This window comes from Hipposideros armiger, unplaced genomic scaffold (assembly GCF_001890085.2).
Source record: "Hipposideros armiger isolate ML-2016 unplaced genomic scaffold, ASM189008v1 scaffold_69, whole genome shotgun sequence".
Taxonomy (NCBI): domain Eukaryota; kingdom Metazoa; phylum Chordata; class Mammalia; order Chiroptera; family Hipposideridae; genus Hipposideros; species Hipposideros armiger.
The window spans coordinates 2,872,014-2,891,711 of record NW_017731419.1 but is presented as its reverse complement, the minus strand read 5'-3'; the positions used below and the strand labels follow the sequence as shown (position 1 = coordinate 2,891,711).

General features: G+C 39.6%; 1 protein-coding gene across 6 annotated transcripts in view; it reads right to left on the bottom strand.

Annotated features, from left to right (window-relative positions):
- Positions 1–16,086, bottom strand: part of PAPOLA (poly(A) polymerase alpha) — a 64,186-nt gene extending 48,100 nt beyond the window's left edge. For 4 of the 6 annotated variants that reach the window (XM_019642461.1, XM_019642465.1, XM_019642462.1 and 1 more), the window contains exons 1-3: positions 15,868–16,085; positions 899–1,072; positions 413–479 (exon numbers count right to left, since the gene is read on the bottom strand). In XM_019642461.1, the coding sequence (XP_019498006.1) occupies positions 413–479; positions 899–1,072; positions 15,868–15,875 (249 nt within the window). In that variant the 5' untranslated portion in view covers positions 15,876–16,085. Of the gene's footprint in view, positions 1–412; positions 480–898; positions 1,073–15,867 lie in introns of all 6 variants that reach the window. The other 2 variants (XM_019642463.1, XM_019642464.1) reach the window with 1 other exon arrangement.
- Between the last annotated feature and the right edge of the window lie 3,612 nt (positions 16,087–19,698).

Below are 19,698 nucleotides of genomic sequence, written 5' to 3'. Positions count from 1 at the left end.
GAAGCAACGTCCTCCACAACTAGACTGAAGAACAAAACCACAGCAACTTGTCTGTTCCCCTTCCCCCAATTCCCCAATAAAAATCTTTAAAAAAAATAAGGTAACACGATTCTCATATATTTCCTACACATTTTAAAAGCACCTTTCTAGGGCAATATCTACTATTTCAGTAGAGTACATAAGTAATTAACTGAGTTTAAGCTTTCAAATCTTGCAACCAAAGAGTACTTACAAAAATCGCTAAATTCAGTTTTTCCTGCTTTCAAAATAACTAGAAAATATAAATTCTGTTATCGATAGTCTAAATGGACTCTGCATTAAAGGCTAAATCCACTCAAATAAGAACAGGTTACGTAAGACAACTGCTATGTTCAGTTGGCAAATTATTTCATGTACAAGTGAGTCACCTTACCTTGCTTTCACTGATTTCCCGTATCCACTCTTTTACCAGGTTATTTAATTTTCCCAAAATTAAAATCCTGTTGATAGAGCAAAGATCAATCAAGTTGTTTGTTATTCCAAATCATTACTTATCAAAATGAAAAGGTTTCAATAGGTGGCTTTCTAAATTTTAAATAGTTTTTAAGTTATCAGGAAGCAAGTATGTAGTAGATATATATATGTAGGCACTGTTACATTGGGTGAGGCATTCCTTTAGCTGAATAAGGCATTCCCCTTTCTCCTGACAGTTCTATACTATAATAACCAAAAGCATCAAAAAACAAAATTAAGGAAATAGAAGTCTATGTAGAAAAAGTTTTTCTTAAGTATCACTCTTGTCTGAAACACACATACATTTGGGAGAATAAGTCTGACTTTCTAAGAGAATGCCTCAAAATTAGGTTCTTATGTTAATAAGAAATTATACATACACACACGTATATACATATATGTTTACCTGCGCTGCAGTTCCTCTTCCTCTTCAAAAACCCCAAAGGGCTTCAGAGTCTCAATGAGTTTCTGTGTAAGCAGGCAGTCAGTCTCCTTGGGGGCTGCTAAGCTGATAGGAGAGGTAATGCCATAGTGCTTCGGTGGTGGCTGTGTTTGTTGTGATCCCTGCGTTGTAACTGGACTACAAATGGAATTGGATAAAATTACTGCCAAAAAATGTCTAAAACTTGAAACAAATCAGCATGACTAGAAAAACTGCTTTAGTAAAATACATTTCTAAATATAGTTGGTTCCTTGCCACACCTCAAAAAACTTTACTTACAAAAGATGTTTTACTTATGTTACAACAAAAGTAACCACAATCAAGTGACCAAATGAATAAATATTTCTCCTTCCACTCCAAGTAGTTCAACTTTGTCACCACCTAAATATCCAAAACTATAAATAAGACTCGAGATCAAACATACTGCTGGAGAATATGCAATCTAGAACAGAAGAGAACTGAGAAACTGCACTTCTTGAAAAGGAAACAAAATTTGTTACACTGTTACTTCTCAAGCAATGATAAACATACTGCAAAAACACTATTTTAGCATTACAAGAGACTCCCCAAATGGAACTTAACATGGCTCACAATGAATAAAATTTCATAGACAATAGGGCACATAACATAAACATAAACTTTGGGGAGGGAGAACTATGTTCATACTAAGCTTGTGATAGGTTTTCAGTAAGAGATTTATACTTCAACATAATGCTAGCCTATAGCCTAAAAGTTTTCATTTTGAGAGAAATTCAGATTTTTAAAAACCAATAGGATTTTCATATAACTGGTAAAGGCAAGGCATGCTTTAAAGGCTTCAGAAAATCAATCTGACTCGATTATTTTTTGGTGAAAACAATTCTTGTTTTATCCATCCGTATAATTAACTTTGTAAATTAATGGACAAGGATTCTAAAGATAAGAAGCACAATTATTTAAAAACTAACAAGTCAAATAGCATATAAAACAAGGTAGGGGCAAAGGTAGAACCTACTGGATCAGTTATAGCCCCCAAATTCTGTTCCTTAAACAATATTACACACACATACCCCTCTACTATTTTTTAAGTTCTAAATAAGTTTTTCTTTTTTTAATTAAAGTGCAATAATCTATTTAAAGAATAACATGCCAAGTCCAAGAACCCTATACAGGTAAATCCCGTTATGTCTTCACTGCCTACCCGCTGGGTTCTGGTTTATACTGTGGCTGGCTGGACTGTTTTATAGTTTGTCTTGATATCAACACCACCCTAAGAATGCCAGGAAGCCCACACTGTTTGTTACTAATTAGCTACTGGGCTATATAGCATCTAACCAATGTTTCCTGGTCTACTAGCTCTGCAGTGTCTCAATTTTAACACAGATTTTACAGTAATGTTTACTAAATGAATATCAGATTTATTATCTCTTGCAGCAGTTAATTCATCACTTCCTTTTTTTCCCCTTGAATATTGAATGAGTTTATTTGAGCCAAACGGATGACATGCTGGGAAGCCAGATCTTCAATGCTCCCCCCCTCCTCTCTTAATCTACATTTTAGCTATACAAGGCTATTGTGTTAATTCGCTGACCTGGGGATCTGCATGAGCACCGAGCACTACCTGAAGATTAATAATATCTTACATTAATGTCCTATTTCTCAAATTTATATAGCATCACCTATGATTAAAATATACAAATTATGTGTAAGTGTATTCATAATGTCTTGGTTAACACATATTTTCATCAGTCATCAAATAGTTATCAGGGTCCATAAAACTGACATCAAAAATGTGGCCCTCACAACTGCCTGGTCATTGCAAAAGTCTCCTTCAGAGGTTTCAGAGAAAGTATGTTAAATGGAAAAAGTATAGCTACCACATATTCTGATTACACTCTTTTATATTTTTCACTGCTTCTTGAGTCTCTCCAAGTGGACCATCACCCTTCATGACTACTATCCCAGGATTATGAATAGTTTTATAAATCTTAAGCAGAGCCAGAAATGAAAACGAGTGAAAAGTTCATTCTAGCTAGTCTTGGTTGAAGCAAACAGAGCTTTCAAGTGTAAACTGAATTCATGTTTGTCTAATTTCAAGTAATAAACCTCTACTTTATTGTGTCGTTATTGTTTTGAGCAAGTAATGTTTCTCTGCATTCCTTTCTGTTTCAATTCATTACCAGTTGAGTTTAGATCACCAACATTCTCTGTGGGGTTAAGATTCCTGACTTATCTTTCCCATTTTTTTCTTTCTCAAATATTCAGGTTTTGAACTGTCACACACAAAAAACAATGCTTGGAAAGCTGCTTATCTCAACTCTATTACCAGAATATTAGACTACAGACTTGGATTTCTAAATTCACACCAAGTCTGTTCACCCTAATTAAAAAAAAAAAATGCTGATGTCCGTATTGGTTTCCACATTAACATTTTGATTGGGTAACAAATCATATCCAAGTCATAAGTTTTTATTTACTTCATTAAAAATGTAGTCACATCATCTATGGTAAAACACACTTACTTGCCACATCTAATTCAAGAAAGGACATATATAGTACACATTTATATATTTATACATATACATTTAATTCAAGTATATATATAGAACATACTAATTCAAGAAAAAAAGTATAAAATAAATAAACATCACAACCAAACAAAAGTGAAGAAACAAAGACATGTTTTGAAAGTTACAAGATACCTCCTCCTCCAATAGAAATGGCTTAATCTTAGGTAAGTGGCAGGGCTAGGCATTCCAGGCTGCCAGATGCTTTGAATTTCCAAATGTCCCAAGTAGAAACATTAACCATGATTCTACTTTAAATGGAGGAAGTTTTTCCATTTAATTTTAATATTAGAAATTAAGTAGAATGAGAAAACAATTTAAGGGTCTTTATGTTGCTGTTCTTCTTCTAACAAGACAAAAATACACACTGCAATATTGGATAATTTAAAAGGTTCTGCTTTACAGGCGCTCTCTTAGAACCAAACGCGAGACAGCTATCAATCCCAAGAATGCAAAGCTCTTCCTCCCATATATAAACACATTAGACACTTGCCCGTGTCTATCACTTCCTAGAGACAATTTTACCAGTATTTAGCCTTCTGCAGACATTATCCTATTTTAAAAACAAAACTTCTACAATTATGTAAAACAATGGAAAAAAACTACATACAGAGATAGATAGTATGTGTGACTCATTAAAATTTCTTTCTGGTTTTCATTATCAGGAACACTTGTGCTTTTCTTGAGCAATTGATTTATTTTCATCTAATAAGCATGATTTATATTGATTGGGTTGTCGGAAAAGTCATGACGCATTTTTGCAACGGAAAACATAGAAAAAAATATGTCATGACTTTTCCAACAACCCAATATTTACCTTTAGGATACTGCCTAAATTCTTAGAATGAAAACTGCGGGTGGCAATCTTGCAAGTTCTCTACTCCACAAAAATCCAAATACCACTGTATTACTGTAGGAATTATTTTGGTACCCTAATTTCTTCCTGTTTTAGATCTCTATCCTTCTTCTTCCTTTTCACCGGCCTTTAATGCAAACACCTTGATAGTTTGTAACATGTGAATAAAGCATTCTTAAAAGTCTTATTCCTGGGTCAGCCAAGTGGCTTGTTGGTTAAGAGTTGGTTTGGGAGCGCGAGCTCTGAGCAGCAGGGCCAGCGGTTCGGATCCCACATGGGCCTAGTGACGCTGCGCCCTCTACAGCTAAGATGGTGAACAACAGCTCGACCTGGAGCTGGGCTGCCGCGAGTTACGGGTGATGGCCTAGGCTGCAGTGGAGCTGCAGTGGGCTGCCGTGAGCTACCATGAGTGGCTGGAAGCCGCCATGAGCAGCCTTCCGCCGCCGTGAGCAGCCGTCCAATGGCCGGGAGCGACTGCCTCACCTGGGAAGAGTGCAATAATACCAACATGGGCCAGTGAAGTGACATCCTCCACAGCTAGACTGAAGAACAAAAGGACAGCAACTTGTCGGTTCCCCTCCCAGATTCCCCAATGCTGTTCCCCTTCCCCAATTCCCCAATAGACTCTTAAAAAAAAAAATGTGTCTACAAAGTCTGCTCTCAACTCAGAAGCAATCTAATAAAGTAGAAGGTAGGCCAGGTTTTGCTTCTGTTTCTGGTTTTACTAGTTTTATTATTACTATTGGTAAGTTGTATCTCTGTGGATTTATCTTAGAATTTATTACTGGGTTGTCGGAAAAGTCATAACTTATTTTTTCTGTTTTTCATTGCAAAAATGCGTAATGACTTTTCTAACAACCCAATAGATTTCTTCTCTAAGTTGGATGGCAAACTAGGAATTTTAAAACTATCACACTTTTGTAACACTTAAAAGCAGTTTTCCAAACATAGAAAAATTTTAAACCAATACTCAAAGAAAGCTCCGTCATTTCCATGCTGGGCTGTCCAAGACCTGATTCTAATTACAATAAATATTTAGATACTTAGAAAGAATACCAACTTTCTTGTAAAATCAGCATATGACTGCAGACTGCTTATTAAGGCTAGATATTTGCTTCAAAAGTTTAGGCATCCAACTTAACCAATATGTGCACTCTGAAATATTAAAAAACTACTTTGGTATAATACTTAAAAAGCTAATTCAAAGACTGCACATTCCTATGATTTTTAAGTTGTAGATTAGTGACCATACATCCAAAATATGATCAATCTTTGGATATATTACTACTGATAACTATTTCAAGTTAGCGAGGAAAGTTTGGAATACTCAAATGGCTTAAATAATACACAGTAAAATCTAGATTCCTGATGCCATATTTACAAATATTTAAGAATTATAGAGCTATTTCAAAATATTAAAAAAAAGAATGACGGGCTGGCCGAGTAGCGTGTTGGTTAAGAGCTGGCTTGGGACTCCAGCTCTGAGCAGCAGGGCCCTGGTTCGAATCCCACATGAGGGCCAGTGACCCTGCCCTCTACAGCTAAGATGGTGAACAACAGTTTGACCTGGAGCTGGGCTGCCTTGAGTCACCGGCTACGGTATAGGCTGCAGCCTGTGTGAGTGGACGACCAGAGGCCGGCGACCTATCTGCCTCACCCGGGAAGAGAGCAATGATAATACCAACATGGGCCAGTGAAGCGACGTCCTCCACAACTAGACTGAAGAACAAAAGGACAACAGCAACTCATCTGTTCCCCTTCCCCCGACTCCCCAATGCTGTTCCCCTCCCCCAATTCCCCAATAAAAATCTTAAAAAATAAAAGAATGAACATTATTTTCAGAACCACATTTAAACATGACTCAAATCCCAAAAGCATACACAAAAACTCATTTGCCTATATAAAAATACACCAACTTTTATATAGCAAAAATACATCATAAACAAAGTTGAAGCAAATGATAAGTGAGGAAAATACATGCAACTAATACCAGAACAGTAATATTCTTGATACATAGAGAGTTCCTAAATCACCAAAAAAAAGTTTCACTGCAAATCAGGGAAGCAAATTAAGACCACCATTTTCTGCCAGACTGGAGAAAAAGATGATGGACTTCTAATAAAAATTAAAGACATCATAAACCTCCAATATTGGCAATGGTGTAAGAAAATAAGCACTGTTATCCATCACTACACAAGTGAGCTTGGTACATCATTTTAAAAAACAATATTCATCAAAATTACAGTAAAAATACATATATCAATTTTTGAAGTTTACGTCCAGCAATTTCACCTCCAGCAATCTAGCTTACAGAAATATTAGGTCATAGGACTCAAACTGAAATGAAGGTCCTGAAGTTGGAAGACATACCCTATTTAATTCACATTTTAATATATAAAATATTACATAAAAATCCAAATTTCCGGCCACTCCCAGAGTAGAGATACAATGGATTAGAAGACAGGCCAAATATGGGCCTCACGTCTGTACAGCTACAGTAAGCCTGAAATGAGCAGTCTCTATCCCAGGGAATACTACAGTAAGCCTGAAATGAGCAGTCTCTATCCCAGGTTATTTCCCATATGCTTGGGATTTGCAAATAAATACCTCTCTTCACCCTGCAGGTTCTGGAATTTGACCCTTTTCGTAGAAATCATACAAAAAAATATCCCAGGTTGTTCACTGCATAATTATAGCACGTTCTTACAACCTCATACTATGTGATATAAAAAGAATGAGGTAGTTATTACATGTAGTTTCATGGAAAGATGCCCATGTCAGGTGAAAACCTGTAGAATATAATTATGATAATAGCTAGTATTTATCGAACCCCAACATATTCCAGGTACATGTGAAGAAGCACTTTGTTTACATTATTCCCAATTGTTCCTAACAACTCTATTAATTTTCTCCATTTCACAGATGAAGAAACTAAAGAGAAAAAAAGGCTTACCTAAATTCGATGGCCAGGACATGAACCCAGGCATCTGACTGTAATCGTAGCCTCTATGTACAGAGGCTGAAGCACCTCTATACATCTTTCACAATATATAGTATTATGTCTTTAAAAATTATTTGTGTATTATGTCTAGATGTGCATAGAAACACACCAAGCAGAACTGAGACTGGAGGAGGTTCACTTTATATTTTATGAAGTTTTGTTGCAACTTGTTAAATTATTCTTAGAAATAAATATTAATGATGTGATACAAAAGTAAAAAATCTTCTAATGCTACTATTCACCACTAAATTAAGTTAGTTTTAGTATGAAGACTAAAATCACCCCCTAAGATCCTTCCCTGGCAGACAGGGACACCAAACAAATGCTCAATTTAAAACAATAAGTAGCTTTTTTATTATTAGCTAAAAACCCAGTTTATGCTAATCAAAACATATTTTTTTATTATTTTATTTTTTTATATTTTTTATTGGGGAGTTGAGGGAGGGGAACAGCGTTGGGGAATTGGGGAAGGGGAACGGACAAGTTGCTCTCCTTTTGTTCTTCAGTCTAGTTGTGGAGGACGTCGCTTCACTGGCCCATGTTGGTATTATCATTGCGCTCTTCCCGGGTGAGGCAGTCGCTTGCCGGCCATTGGATGGCTGCTCATGGCAGCTCATGAAAGCTCAGGCCCGCTGTCGGCCAGCCCCACTGCAGCTTACACGACGGTGACTCATGGCAGCCCAGCTCCAAGTCAAGCTGTTGGTCACCATCTTTAGCTGTAGAGGGTGCAGCGTCACTGGCCCTCATGTGGGATCAGAACCAGGGTCCTGCTGCTTGGAGCTGGCGTCCCAAGCCAACTCAACCAATAAGCCACTCGGCCTGCCCAAAACACATTATTTTAAAGATGTGAAATAAAACAAGACTTTAAAAATGGATTTTTGGGGGCCGGCCAAGTGGCACGCCACTCTGAGCAGCAGGGCCCTGGTTTGGATCCCACATGAGGGCCAGTGACACTGCGCGCTCTACAGCTAAGATGGTGAACAACAGCTCAACCTGGAGCTGAATTGCTGTGAGTCGCTGGCGACATCGTAGGCTGCAGTCCCTGCTGCAGTGGGCTACCGTTGAGTGGCCAGCAGCCGGCGTGAGCAGCCGTCCAATGGCCGGTGAGCGACTGCCTCACCTGGGAAGAGCACAATGATAATACCAACATGGGCCAGTGAAGCGACGTCCTCCACAACTAGACTGAAGAACAAAAGGACAGCAACTTGTCTGGTTCCCTTCCCTGATTCCCCAACGCTGTTCCCCTCCCCCAATTCCCCAATAAAACCTTTAAAAAAAATAAAAATATAAATGGATTTTTCAGTGCAATACTCTGTGATCAGATATAGCAAGTATAAAGCAAATCCTGCTTTATTTACTGCTCCAGAAAACTGTTAAGGCATCCAAGGCTATCAAACTTCGTCAATCCAATTTTCCTACAAGCACCTTTTTCTCACTTAACTTATTTTTGCCAGAAAGTATAGTACCATAAATATTTAGGTTGAAACTTACTGAACTCCTAAATATGTAAGAAAGGCAATGCTAAAATTAGGACTACACTCTGTTCTCAGTGAATCTCAAATTTTGTAGGGGATTCAGGTCCTTAAACAGATAGTAAGTACAAAGTAAAAGCTTAAAGAAATTAAATTACCGAAACAAAGAAGGCTGTGCCAAAGGAAAAAGTTAGAGGTGTGCACTCTAAACGACTGGAAGGGAGAGGGGAGAAAGTGCAGTCAGTGTAGGCAGATGAGTAAGACAAGAAATCACCAACGGTGTTTTCCTGAAGAGTTAATGTTTAATGGCTTTGCATCCCAATTTGAACAAAGCTCATACTACAAATAAATCCCTGCATCCTTATATTGGGCATTTGTTATTTGTTGTGGCCCATAGTATTAACAGGGTCAACTGCCTCCAAATGTATAGCTACCAGTCAACAGAAAAAAACCACTTTATCATTTCTTTGTAGTGTTAATCAAGTTAAAAATGAAAGCTGAACTTGATAGTCTTCTTTGGAAGAATTCAAATAAATCACAATAACTTATTTAATGTAACAATTCACCACTGTATAATTTGTTGTTGAATGGCCTTCAACTTAAAACATAATGTGCCCATTCAAATTAAGCAGGAAAAGTGGACATTGGACAGAAAAGGAATAGGGATCTCTCTAAAGTATGTGAATGTGCATTTCATATTAATTCTTAGCAGAAATAGTCCAAATCCCCTTTTCACAGTAAGTTTAACATATTTTAATTTTACTAGTAACTTAGAGTCAAGCATACAGCCAACACAATGTATGTATTTGCTCGTAAGCAATTATTCTAAGGATGGCTAATTCGCCTGCCATGTGTTCTGGGTCAATGGTACTAAATACAATATATGTCAAACCTAACTATATTCTTAAAATATGTATTCCAGGTGGGATCATCCAGCCAATATTTAGAGCAGAGACTCAAACACAGATGAACTAATAGTTTATGTTCAAGGGGAATCCATTTTGATGAACCCCAACGCCAAACTTTGAAATACAAGATTGATTATTCAGGGAAAGGGTACTTATTATTCAACTGTAACAATGGTCAGGTTAGTTTTCCTTACTTCCTAAGGGCACTTTCAACTGCCCTCTTGCTCTCTCTAGAGCGGCTAGTAAATATTGGTTGTTGGAAAAGTCAAGACGCATTTTTACAACGAAAAACATAGAAAAACTACATCATGACTTTTCCGACAACCCAATAGTAACAAAGCCAGCCAAATCACACACTGCTGCATCAATTTGCCAAGTACCCTTGAAAATGAAGGTAATACAAAAATAATAATCTGAAAAAGTATAAAAATTTATCAGAAATAAACAAAGATGTATTAAATCACAGTATTATAACTCCAGGAAATGCAATTTAGATGTTTCTGAAGACCAAAAAAGACAGGAACACTATTCTTAACCCCAAAACTATAAAAACTATGACAAAATGCAAGAAGCTGGCTTTTGGACAAAATATAAAGTAAATGCAAATTTGAAAGACAATTCTGTGACAAAAGAGGAAGAAAGATACCTAAAAACAAACGAACAAAAAAAAACCCCTCCTTTTTTCCCCCCACCCCTTAAATTTTCCACAAATGAGAATGCTGCTATACAATTCTGCAAACCTGAAACCCAAAGATGAAAAACCAAACACCTTCCACAGAAGGCAGTGGTCACAAAAGGAGGTTTATAACCGTAAATCTGTACATGGCTTCAGATGAATAAAAGTCACTAAAAGGATCACATACGAAGATCTCAGGTTCTATAGAATATTATACTTTATGTATACTATAAGTATATAATAAATGTTACCAGGAAAAAAATTTTGAGATTCCAATGTTCTACATACAAAAAAATTGATATTGAAAATTCATTCTATTTGAGTCATGTAAAGAGACTCCACTGGGCTGATCAAACAGTTCCCAACACAGCTCACAGGAGACGCAGTACACAGCTAGAATGAGAATGGAACGTGGAACCCAGAGTGGAATTAAAGCCCAATCTAAGGGCTGGCTGAGTGGCTCAGTTGGTTAAGAGCTCGCTCAAAGGTTTGAGCTCTGAGCAACAGCGGTTCGAGTCCGGCCCGAGCTGAGCTGCCATTGAGCTGCCAACAGGTGGCAGGATGGCTCAGCTAAAAAAAAAAAAAGGTAAAGCCCAATCTACAAATTAGCACCCTTAATACCTTGGACAAGCGACCACTTTGAACCTCAATTTAACCAACTTTAAAGAGAACTAATGGCTCCTGCTATTCTGTTTTGTGAATCATAAACTGAGATTGTATGATTTAAAAGCTACTGAATAATCAAAACAATTAAGAAATGGAATGAAACACATGCCTCTCGCCCCACAAAATTGAGAAATAGCTAAAAATCCAAATGGCCTCATTTTGCCTGAAAAGTTTTTATAAACTTGCCTAGATGCAACTGAAGGTCAAATTGCTATGTTAATTTAAAGGTGGCTTAGTTACCAAGAAATGGAATGTTCTGATGAATCAAACACATTTTAAAAGTTATATGTTATCAAGCCAGGGGGCTTTTGCCTAGAGGGCAGAGGGAGTTATCAGGAAATAGAACCAAATAAACTCATAAATTTACTCAACTCAAACACCATCCCGCCCAACTTCTCCATAAAAAAGCGTGAACTGAAAACATGCTTCAAAACCAGAACATTTACTAAGCAGTAAGCAATTCATGACAAAATCTCTAAATCCTAAAATCTGAGAATCAAAATCTCCCGAGTTAGAAGTTATCTTCCCTAATGGTTATCTAATGCATTGTTTTCCACTAACAACAAAAAAATATTTTTAAATCAAGTGTGCCTTTTCCTCCAGACTGTTAAAAAACCACCAAAGATGCAGCACTGACACCACCACTGGCAACAGTACCTTGGGTCAGCTGTTAGCTGTCACCGTACAGCAGCAGTTCTCAAGCTTTTTGGTCTTAGGGCCCTTTTATGTAACTCAACGTTTATTGAGGACCCCTAAAGAGCTTTTATCTATATGCATCATGTCTGCCAGTGTTGATTGCATTGGAGATTATCACTGGCAAATGTTTTGAATGTTTATTCATTTGAGTAACAAGAATTCCATTACATGTTAACATAACTTTTAAAAATGTTTTCCAAAGCAAAAATTTAGTGAGAAAAATGGCACTTTTACATTTTTGCAAATCTCTAATTCTAGCGTAATCCAAAACAGCTGGACTCCCATGTGTGCTTCTGCATTCAAGCCCTTTCAATAAGATGTGTTTGGTGGACACATATGAAGAAAACCTGGCATCATACCATTGTAACTGGAAAAGAATATTTTAAAGGCCTTTTCAAATAAATAATTGTAGATGTTCTCCTTTGATACTCCACCAAAACTCCACAAGTGGTAATTTCATTAAGATGAATTACACTATGGAAGTTGAAACTAGATCAATAAACCCTTTGCACACTTGCATGGAAACCCATTGGTCTGTCTTGCACTCCAAATGTACTTTTTACCCATGGATGATTTTATTACATCATGATTGGTGATTTGGAATATATGGATTCACTGAATTATATATATCTTCCAAATGTTGACATTATTATACACTATCAAAAAGACCATATTCATTAAAATCACCGTGAATCTATTAGAAATGCTTTTAATTGTTGGGAAGCTGTCAAGTTTTCTGAAATTTTAATTTTTGCTTGAAAGCTCATCTTTTATCATTGGCCACAAATACTTCCAGTTATTTTCCTTAAAGAGACAGGCTCACTTCATTTTCAAGTAAATGCTAAATAGTCAAGTATGAATATCCAGTTCATCACTTGTTCTTTCAGGTAAAAATAAGAGTTCCATGAGCACATGTGCTCTTCTCAAAACCACCATTCTACTTTTTGTATACAGCTTTATGTGCACTTCCCCTTTTATCATAGCATATTTATGAGACTAATTCAAGGGTCAAGATTGAATACAATTAACACTTTTTACTGCTTCATTAGGGACTTTGGCTTGGCATTGTGTCGTGAAGAAATCCAAGGACTACTAGTACAATATGGTGCCTTTGCCTTCCATCTTCCTAAGGCACGAGCTGCATTAACCATCACTGCTTTTGCACCACAGGTGCAAGTGTCAACCGAGTAAAAACCATGTAACTTCTCAGTATTGTTATGAAAATAGTTTGGATTTTATGTACTCCCTGAAAGGATCTCAGCCCACTCCCCATCCCCACCCCCAGGCTTCCACAGATCAGAACCACTGTTACCCAATATTACTATCCACCAACTGGTCCCAGTTCTACCTTTGATGACGTCATGAAAGTACTTCAATTCCCTCTTTTTTATGACAGTCCCACAAATATTTGGGAGAAAAGCCATAGATTCACCCAAATCTTGCTAAACATCTCTTCCAGTAACTCCAACAACCATCTCTGCAGCGTAAATGCTAGGTCACTGATACTCGTTACTCTCCTTTAAGTCTTTTTATTACAAATGTGATAGCCAGAACTGAGCTGATGCAAATAATGATCTGACCAGCAGAGTAGGGCAGAAATTGGAATATAGTTTCCATACATTATACTCTGTATTAATGAAGTGGCTCTCAAAAAAGACATTTTACCCCCAGGATACATTTGGCAATATCTGGAGACATTTTTGGCTGTCACTACTGGGGAGATGGGCGATGGGGCTTCTAAAATCTAGCAAGCAGAGATCAGGGATGCTGTTAAACACCCTACAATACACAGGACAGCCCCATGAAAGGAATTATACAGCCCAAAATGTCAATTATACCTACGTGAGAAACTCAATGAATCCTAAGACTATACATCAAAATTTTTGGAAGCTTTGATCACCATGGCTCATATGAACCTTTCAAAATTATATATGCAATTACATATAATTTTTAGACAAAGCATGGACACTTGTTCACAATGTTTTGTAATGACCTAATAATCAATTTTGATTCAATCCATTCTGACCACTTACCTATGGTCTAAGCCTCAATCCTACCCACCCACCCAAATTGAACAGGACAGGCATACCCAAAATGAAACGTAGAAGACAAACACATTGTAGCCTGGAAATCACAATTTAAATCATCAAAGAAACAATTAATGACAGTGTGACACCAGAACATGAAAAAGCAAATTCATGAGGAAAAGGGCCAAGGCAGGCTTTGGTCTTGTTGCTGCTTACTTTTAACACCTGGAGTTAAAAATGAGAGGAATAGCTAATGAAAAACCAGCCATATTGTTCACATTTTAAGAAACACATTAGAAAAGCAATATCCATGTATAAATCTGCTGTTTTGATTGTCTTCCATTTTATACATTTGAACTACTGTCAAAGAATTTGAAGCACTCACTTAGTTAGGTCTTCAAATGAAATGTATACCTCCCTCCCTCAAATTAAGTTTGGAAAAAATAAATATAAAAGGACTTTCCATTTCTAGAAAGAAAGACAAATTACTTATTTACTCATTAAAGCCTTTTAAGGCATACATTTCCTATCACTGGTCAATTTTTAACACAGACACGATTATCAAAAAGAGAAGTCCCTTTCCAAAAGTAGCAATAAAATGTGAGCAAACACAAAAGTCACATGGCATCACTACAAACATTTAATTGCTGAACTGAAAAAGACCACAAAAATCTTGCTTAGACTCGGCTCTCCTAGCACTTCTTACAGTTCCAGGACAAATTAATCAATTAACAGGGATCTTGCAGACTCTAAAACCTGAGATCTATATATTTAATTAAAACAAATATTCTCATTACAGAGATAATATGTTGACAGACTTCTTAAAAATGACAGGAGTGGGTGAGGAGTATGAAATTCCTTCTTAAAAGACTGTAAAATGCAATACACAGATGTCTTTAAAGCCTGTGTCAAAGTTAGAGCCTCATCAGTAAAGAGGCATACACACATATGCACACTCATTATATAAACACAATTGTAAAACTATAATCGGAGGTACAAAAAAGAAATTGTCTTCACTTAAAAAAAAACAAAACACCTGAGGTGCTACATTAGGTGTCTAGAAACCATAAAACCTTTATTTTGCATTTAAGTAAAACTTCGAGTGTCAATTACATGCTTCGTTTGGGGGCTACAAAGAAAACTTGGTCCCTTGTGTCAAAGGGTCACTCTTACTCTTGAATCTTCAAAAATTAAAGAACTGCAGTCTCACTATTTAGGCCTCAACACTGCTGTATAAATGCAGAAAATAAGCCGTAATCGTTCCATGCCAACAATAAGTTCTCAAATTACGTCTCATTCTTTCATTGAAAAAGGACACTTTTTTAAATCCCTAGAAGGGGGTGGGGGGTAGTATAAGATGTAGGCCTAGTAAGATGACAAGCTTTAAGGCTACAGTAAGAAAAACTGAGCAGCACTAAAAGATGGAGAAGGAAGCAAGGTTGCATTCCGGCTATCCAACGAAAACAAAACGAGGCGAGCAATCCAGAACCCGACACGTTTCGGAGAGCACCCTGGAAAGAGCCCCGTTTCTGGCGGTGGAAAGGCTGGGGAGGCCTGAGGCGAGGGAGGAGGGTTTCGTATAACGGGGCTCAACGCTCCAAAGGGGGCTTTTAACTAGCGCCCGACCAAGCTCCGACGTGGAAGCGGGTGAACACTGACGCACGATTTGGGCATCTTAGAAACGGGAAGAAGAGAGGGACGCCGTGGCGGCAGACCGGGAACAGAAGCCGCGAAACGAGCCCGAGAGGCGCGGAGCGCGAGACCGAACCCCGTGTGCAGACCCCGCGAGGGGAAGGGCTTCCTTCCCTGCCGCACGCTTGTCTTGTTTGTTTTTCCGACAGGGCGAAGAAGCGGGAGGAGTAGGATTAGAGGTTCTTCCGGAAGGGGAAGGCTCCCGGCCCGTCGGCTGCTGAAGCCAGGAAGGGGTGGGCGAAAGTGGGAAACGGGAAAGAGGGGAAGTGAGGCGGCAAGTGGGTAAAGAAACAGGAAGAGCCGCAGTCCCGCCCGCCTACCCCACGGGGCAAGGGCCCGACTCGCCCAAGGCCCCGCCGGCGTGCTAGAGAAAACAGAATCCAAATCACTTACAACGGCATCGTCTCCTACGCCGGCACCGCCCAGTCACTTCCCCCCCACAACCGCCGCCGCTGCCGCCCTGGGCATGATCCACTGAGGCGGGAGGGAGGGGGGCCTGCTTCAGCCCTGGGTCCAACCCCACTCCCGGACCCGCCGCTTTAAGCGCTTCTCCTCCTTCCCCTTCGTCCTAACATGGCGCCCGAGCGCTACCACAGCAACGTTCTAGAACCGGTGACGCCTCCACGCACTCCGTGCGCGCGCCTGCGTAGAGGCCGCCGGCGCCGCGAGGCCTCACGGGAAATGTAGTTCGAGAGGCGGCTGGAGGTCTGGCAATTTCCGCCCCAATCCCGTCACGCTTCGGCGCGGGGTGTCGTGTGTCTGCTGGGAGGGGTGCAGGAGGCTCTGGGAGGCGGGTCGTCTCTCAAGTGGGGACGCTCTTGTCGCCGACGGGGGCGACGCGTCGGGACGGCGCGAGGAAGACCTCGGAGAGGCCCCAAGACTACGAGGCGCCGCTTCCGGCGCATTGTGAGGTCCCGCAGTTCGTGGGGGCTGCGCTTCCCCTCCGAGCCGGTGGGGGCGCTTGGTAGGGGACTGAAGCACCCACGCGTGCCCGGTGTGTCACCCGATCGAGGGGCTCAGAACGCGGACACGTGGGTCGGTGCTTTGGGTTGTAACAAGTTACCCAACCTCTGCATACTATTCTGCAATGTGAGATGAAACCTAATTCCTGTTGAATGTGATCGTGCAAGAAGGGTACTTAGGACCACTGGTCTCAAGGCCAGAGGGCGCAGAGATGTTTTCGGGACCCCACCTGCCCCACTAGACTGAGTTCCCCCGACGCGGAGCTTTCCGGCTGTTTTGTCCACTAATGTATGTACTCAGGCGCTCAAGAAGTATTTGTTGAATGAGTCAGTTCGGAGGGTAGGACGGATGGCAGCGAATTCGGGAACACGAGTAATTTCACGCTGACAGATGGTGCTCTGCAACTTACTGGTAAAGCTGTCCTTCAGTAGAAACTTCGATGGCAGTCACCACTGGGGTTTTAGCCGAGGCCGTTTCGGCCAGTCTCCCAGAGGCTGTGTTTTCCAGCCCTAATCTGTCTGAGGTGGCACCTGGTAGGCTTCCTCCCCACCCCCCCGCAGAAGTTTGAGTGCCTGAGACAGTCTCAACTCCGATATCCCTTTCCTCTTCCAATTAGAGTGCGTTATAAAGTGTCACAAGGTTCATGGAAGGGAGGGGCGGGAAAGAAAGAAATACGGAAAAGTTAAAATTCTAAATTCTTAAAATATACTAATGTGCACTTGTAAAGCCTCTGGAAATTTGACAAAGGATTTGGGGTTCCCCCCGCCCCGAACATCTAGTGGGACTAGCGTTCTAGAACCAATGGCTCAGTGGGAAAAACGGGATTTAAACCTGAGTCATCCAATATGGTAGCCTTTTCTCGCATGGGGCTTTTGAGCACTTTTGAAGCTCATGCATTTAAGATGTACTGTTAAGCACAAAATACACATGGATTTCAGTGATCTTAGTATGAATAAAAGAATGTGAAATAGCCTGTTGATGATATTTTGTGTTTTGGATGTGTTGCATTAAAGAAAACATATAATGAAAGTTAATTTCACCTGTTTCCTTTTGCATTTTTAAGTGTGGCTACTAGAAAATTTTAAATTATATATGTGTCTCTATTTCTATTGAACAGCCCATATCTGGATACAGACTTGTAATTTGACTCTAAATTCTTGCACTTATTCCTTACCCTCTTGTCATCAAGGTGGCTTTGGTTAGGGGCCCAGTAGCAGACCTGTCAAAAGTTTGAAAATCTGAGATCCAGAGAAAGGAATAAAACGTTAAGGAACTAAAGACGATTTAGTACCTGGAATGTGCTAGGTACCATATTGCTTGCTGAAGATAGTTAAAAGAAACTCCATTTGCAGACGGAGTCAAGGCAGATTACCGAGCTCTTCCTGGGCCAACAGGGCGGAGTCATCCCCTATTGGAACAAGAGTGTCCCCGCTTGAGGGACTTCAGATACATGTTCTGATAGAAAAGTTAAGATTTGATATGTGGACAAGAGGACAACAGCCTATCAGGTAGAGAGAACAATTTTTTAAAAAAGAAAGAAAGGTGTTAAGTTGGGTTACTTTCCATTATGAAAAATATAGTCAAGATCTCTGGTGCACTTTGACTTTTAATTCTAGGAGGGTGGGGTCGGATAATCAACGCATATTCAGAGGCTGGAATTACAGATTGTGATAACCATGAATAAAATAAATCAGGTGATAGAATTATGGGGACGTCAACTTTAGATAAGGGTGGTCAGACAAGACCTCTCAGAAGTGCTGACCTCTGAGCTGAGACCTAAGGCTATTCTGAGAGGTTTGGGTTTTGTCTTTTTGTGGATGGGGAAGCCATTGAAAGTTTTCAAGCAGAGTGAGATTACATTTATGATTTTTGAAAGATCACTCAAAGGATAGGGAATGGATTTGAACTGGGAGAGACGTTGGAGGGTAGGTGAGGTGCATCTTGCCATGGTTCACGTAATAAACGATGAAGCTTGGAATAAAGAAGTGAAGAAGGGACCAATTTGAGAGAGATTTAGGTGATGCATTTAATCCTCCTGGTTGTTAGAGGTGATGGAGTGGAAGAAGACAAAAATGATTACAAAGGTTCTAGGGAGGGTGAAAGAATGAATGGAGCTACCAGTAAATAAAATAAGAAACAGGAAGATAACTGAGGGAGTGAGTGAGGTCCTGGAAGTAGTTTGATATGGGTTGATTTTGCAGTGCCTGTGGGACCTTCAGAAATGTCTTATCAGGCCACTGAAAACATGCGTCAGGAGCTGACAAGCCAAGTCAGGACTGGACACACAGGTTATAAACTCTGAAAGCAAGATCCGTGTTTTGGAATCATGTTTCGTTCTAGAAGGGCCTTACATACACCCAGACACTACCATGTAATCCAAATCAACCTTCACACGTGAGTAATGAGTTAGGTGTTCACGTATTCCCAGCGTTTAGGACCCAATTACGGATAAATTTGAGCCAAGAATAGTGGAGAGTGAGATCAAGCCAATTACCAGTGTGCTGGTTAAGACAATACCTGTATTGTTACTTTCCTTGCTTGTCCCCAGAGCCCCAGCCCACTCCCTCCACTACTACTACCCCTTCCCTGCAGCCTTCGCCCAACCCAGCCCAAACCAGCTAGTTTCCACCAGCTGCTAAGAAAGAGGAAGATGTTTTCAATTGATATCTTAAGTACCATTCAGACTGCATTTTTCTCATAACAATGTCATAAACAGTGGGAAGAATTCCAAAGCTGGTTCTCTTAAGTCCACATTTTCGCATCAAAAAAAATGTTTTTGAGAGCACAACCTCTTCACATGCTGGGAATTATGTGGATTAGGTTTCACTGTCATTTAGGTGGTAATAATTGGAAATACTGTGTGATATGGAGATTTTTATCCCAATAAAGAAGTACAGTGATTCATTTGGCTATTAATGGTGCATACTTTTTAAAAATTTTAATCAAAACCCAGACTTACGAGTCACTAAAGTAAAAATAATGACTTCCATCCAGTGTGTACTGTACTCTTGAGCTGTCCTTTCGTCAAATTCACATTCTCCTTTTAGATATTTGTTAGTTTGTGTTTTGAAGAATGCGTCTTCTAACATTTGCATGAAAGAAAACCATAATAGCATGTTAATTAGAACTCGCCCAAACCTGTGCCTCCTCTAGTCACAGTCACAGCACAGTCATCAGGCTCAGGACAAAACAACGAACCAGCACCCATGACTCCTTTCCCCTCTCTACCCAAATCCAGCCTATGGTCAAGTCCCACTGATT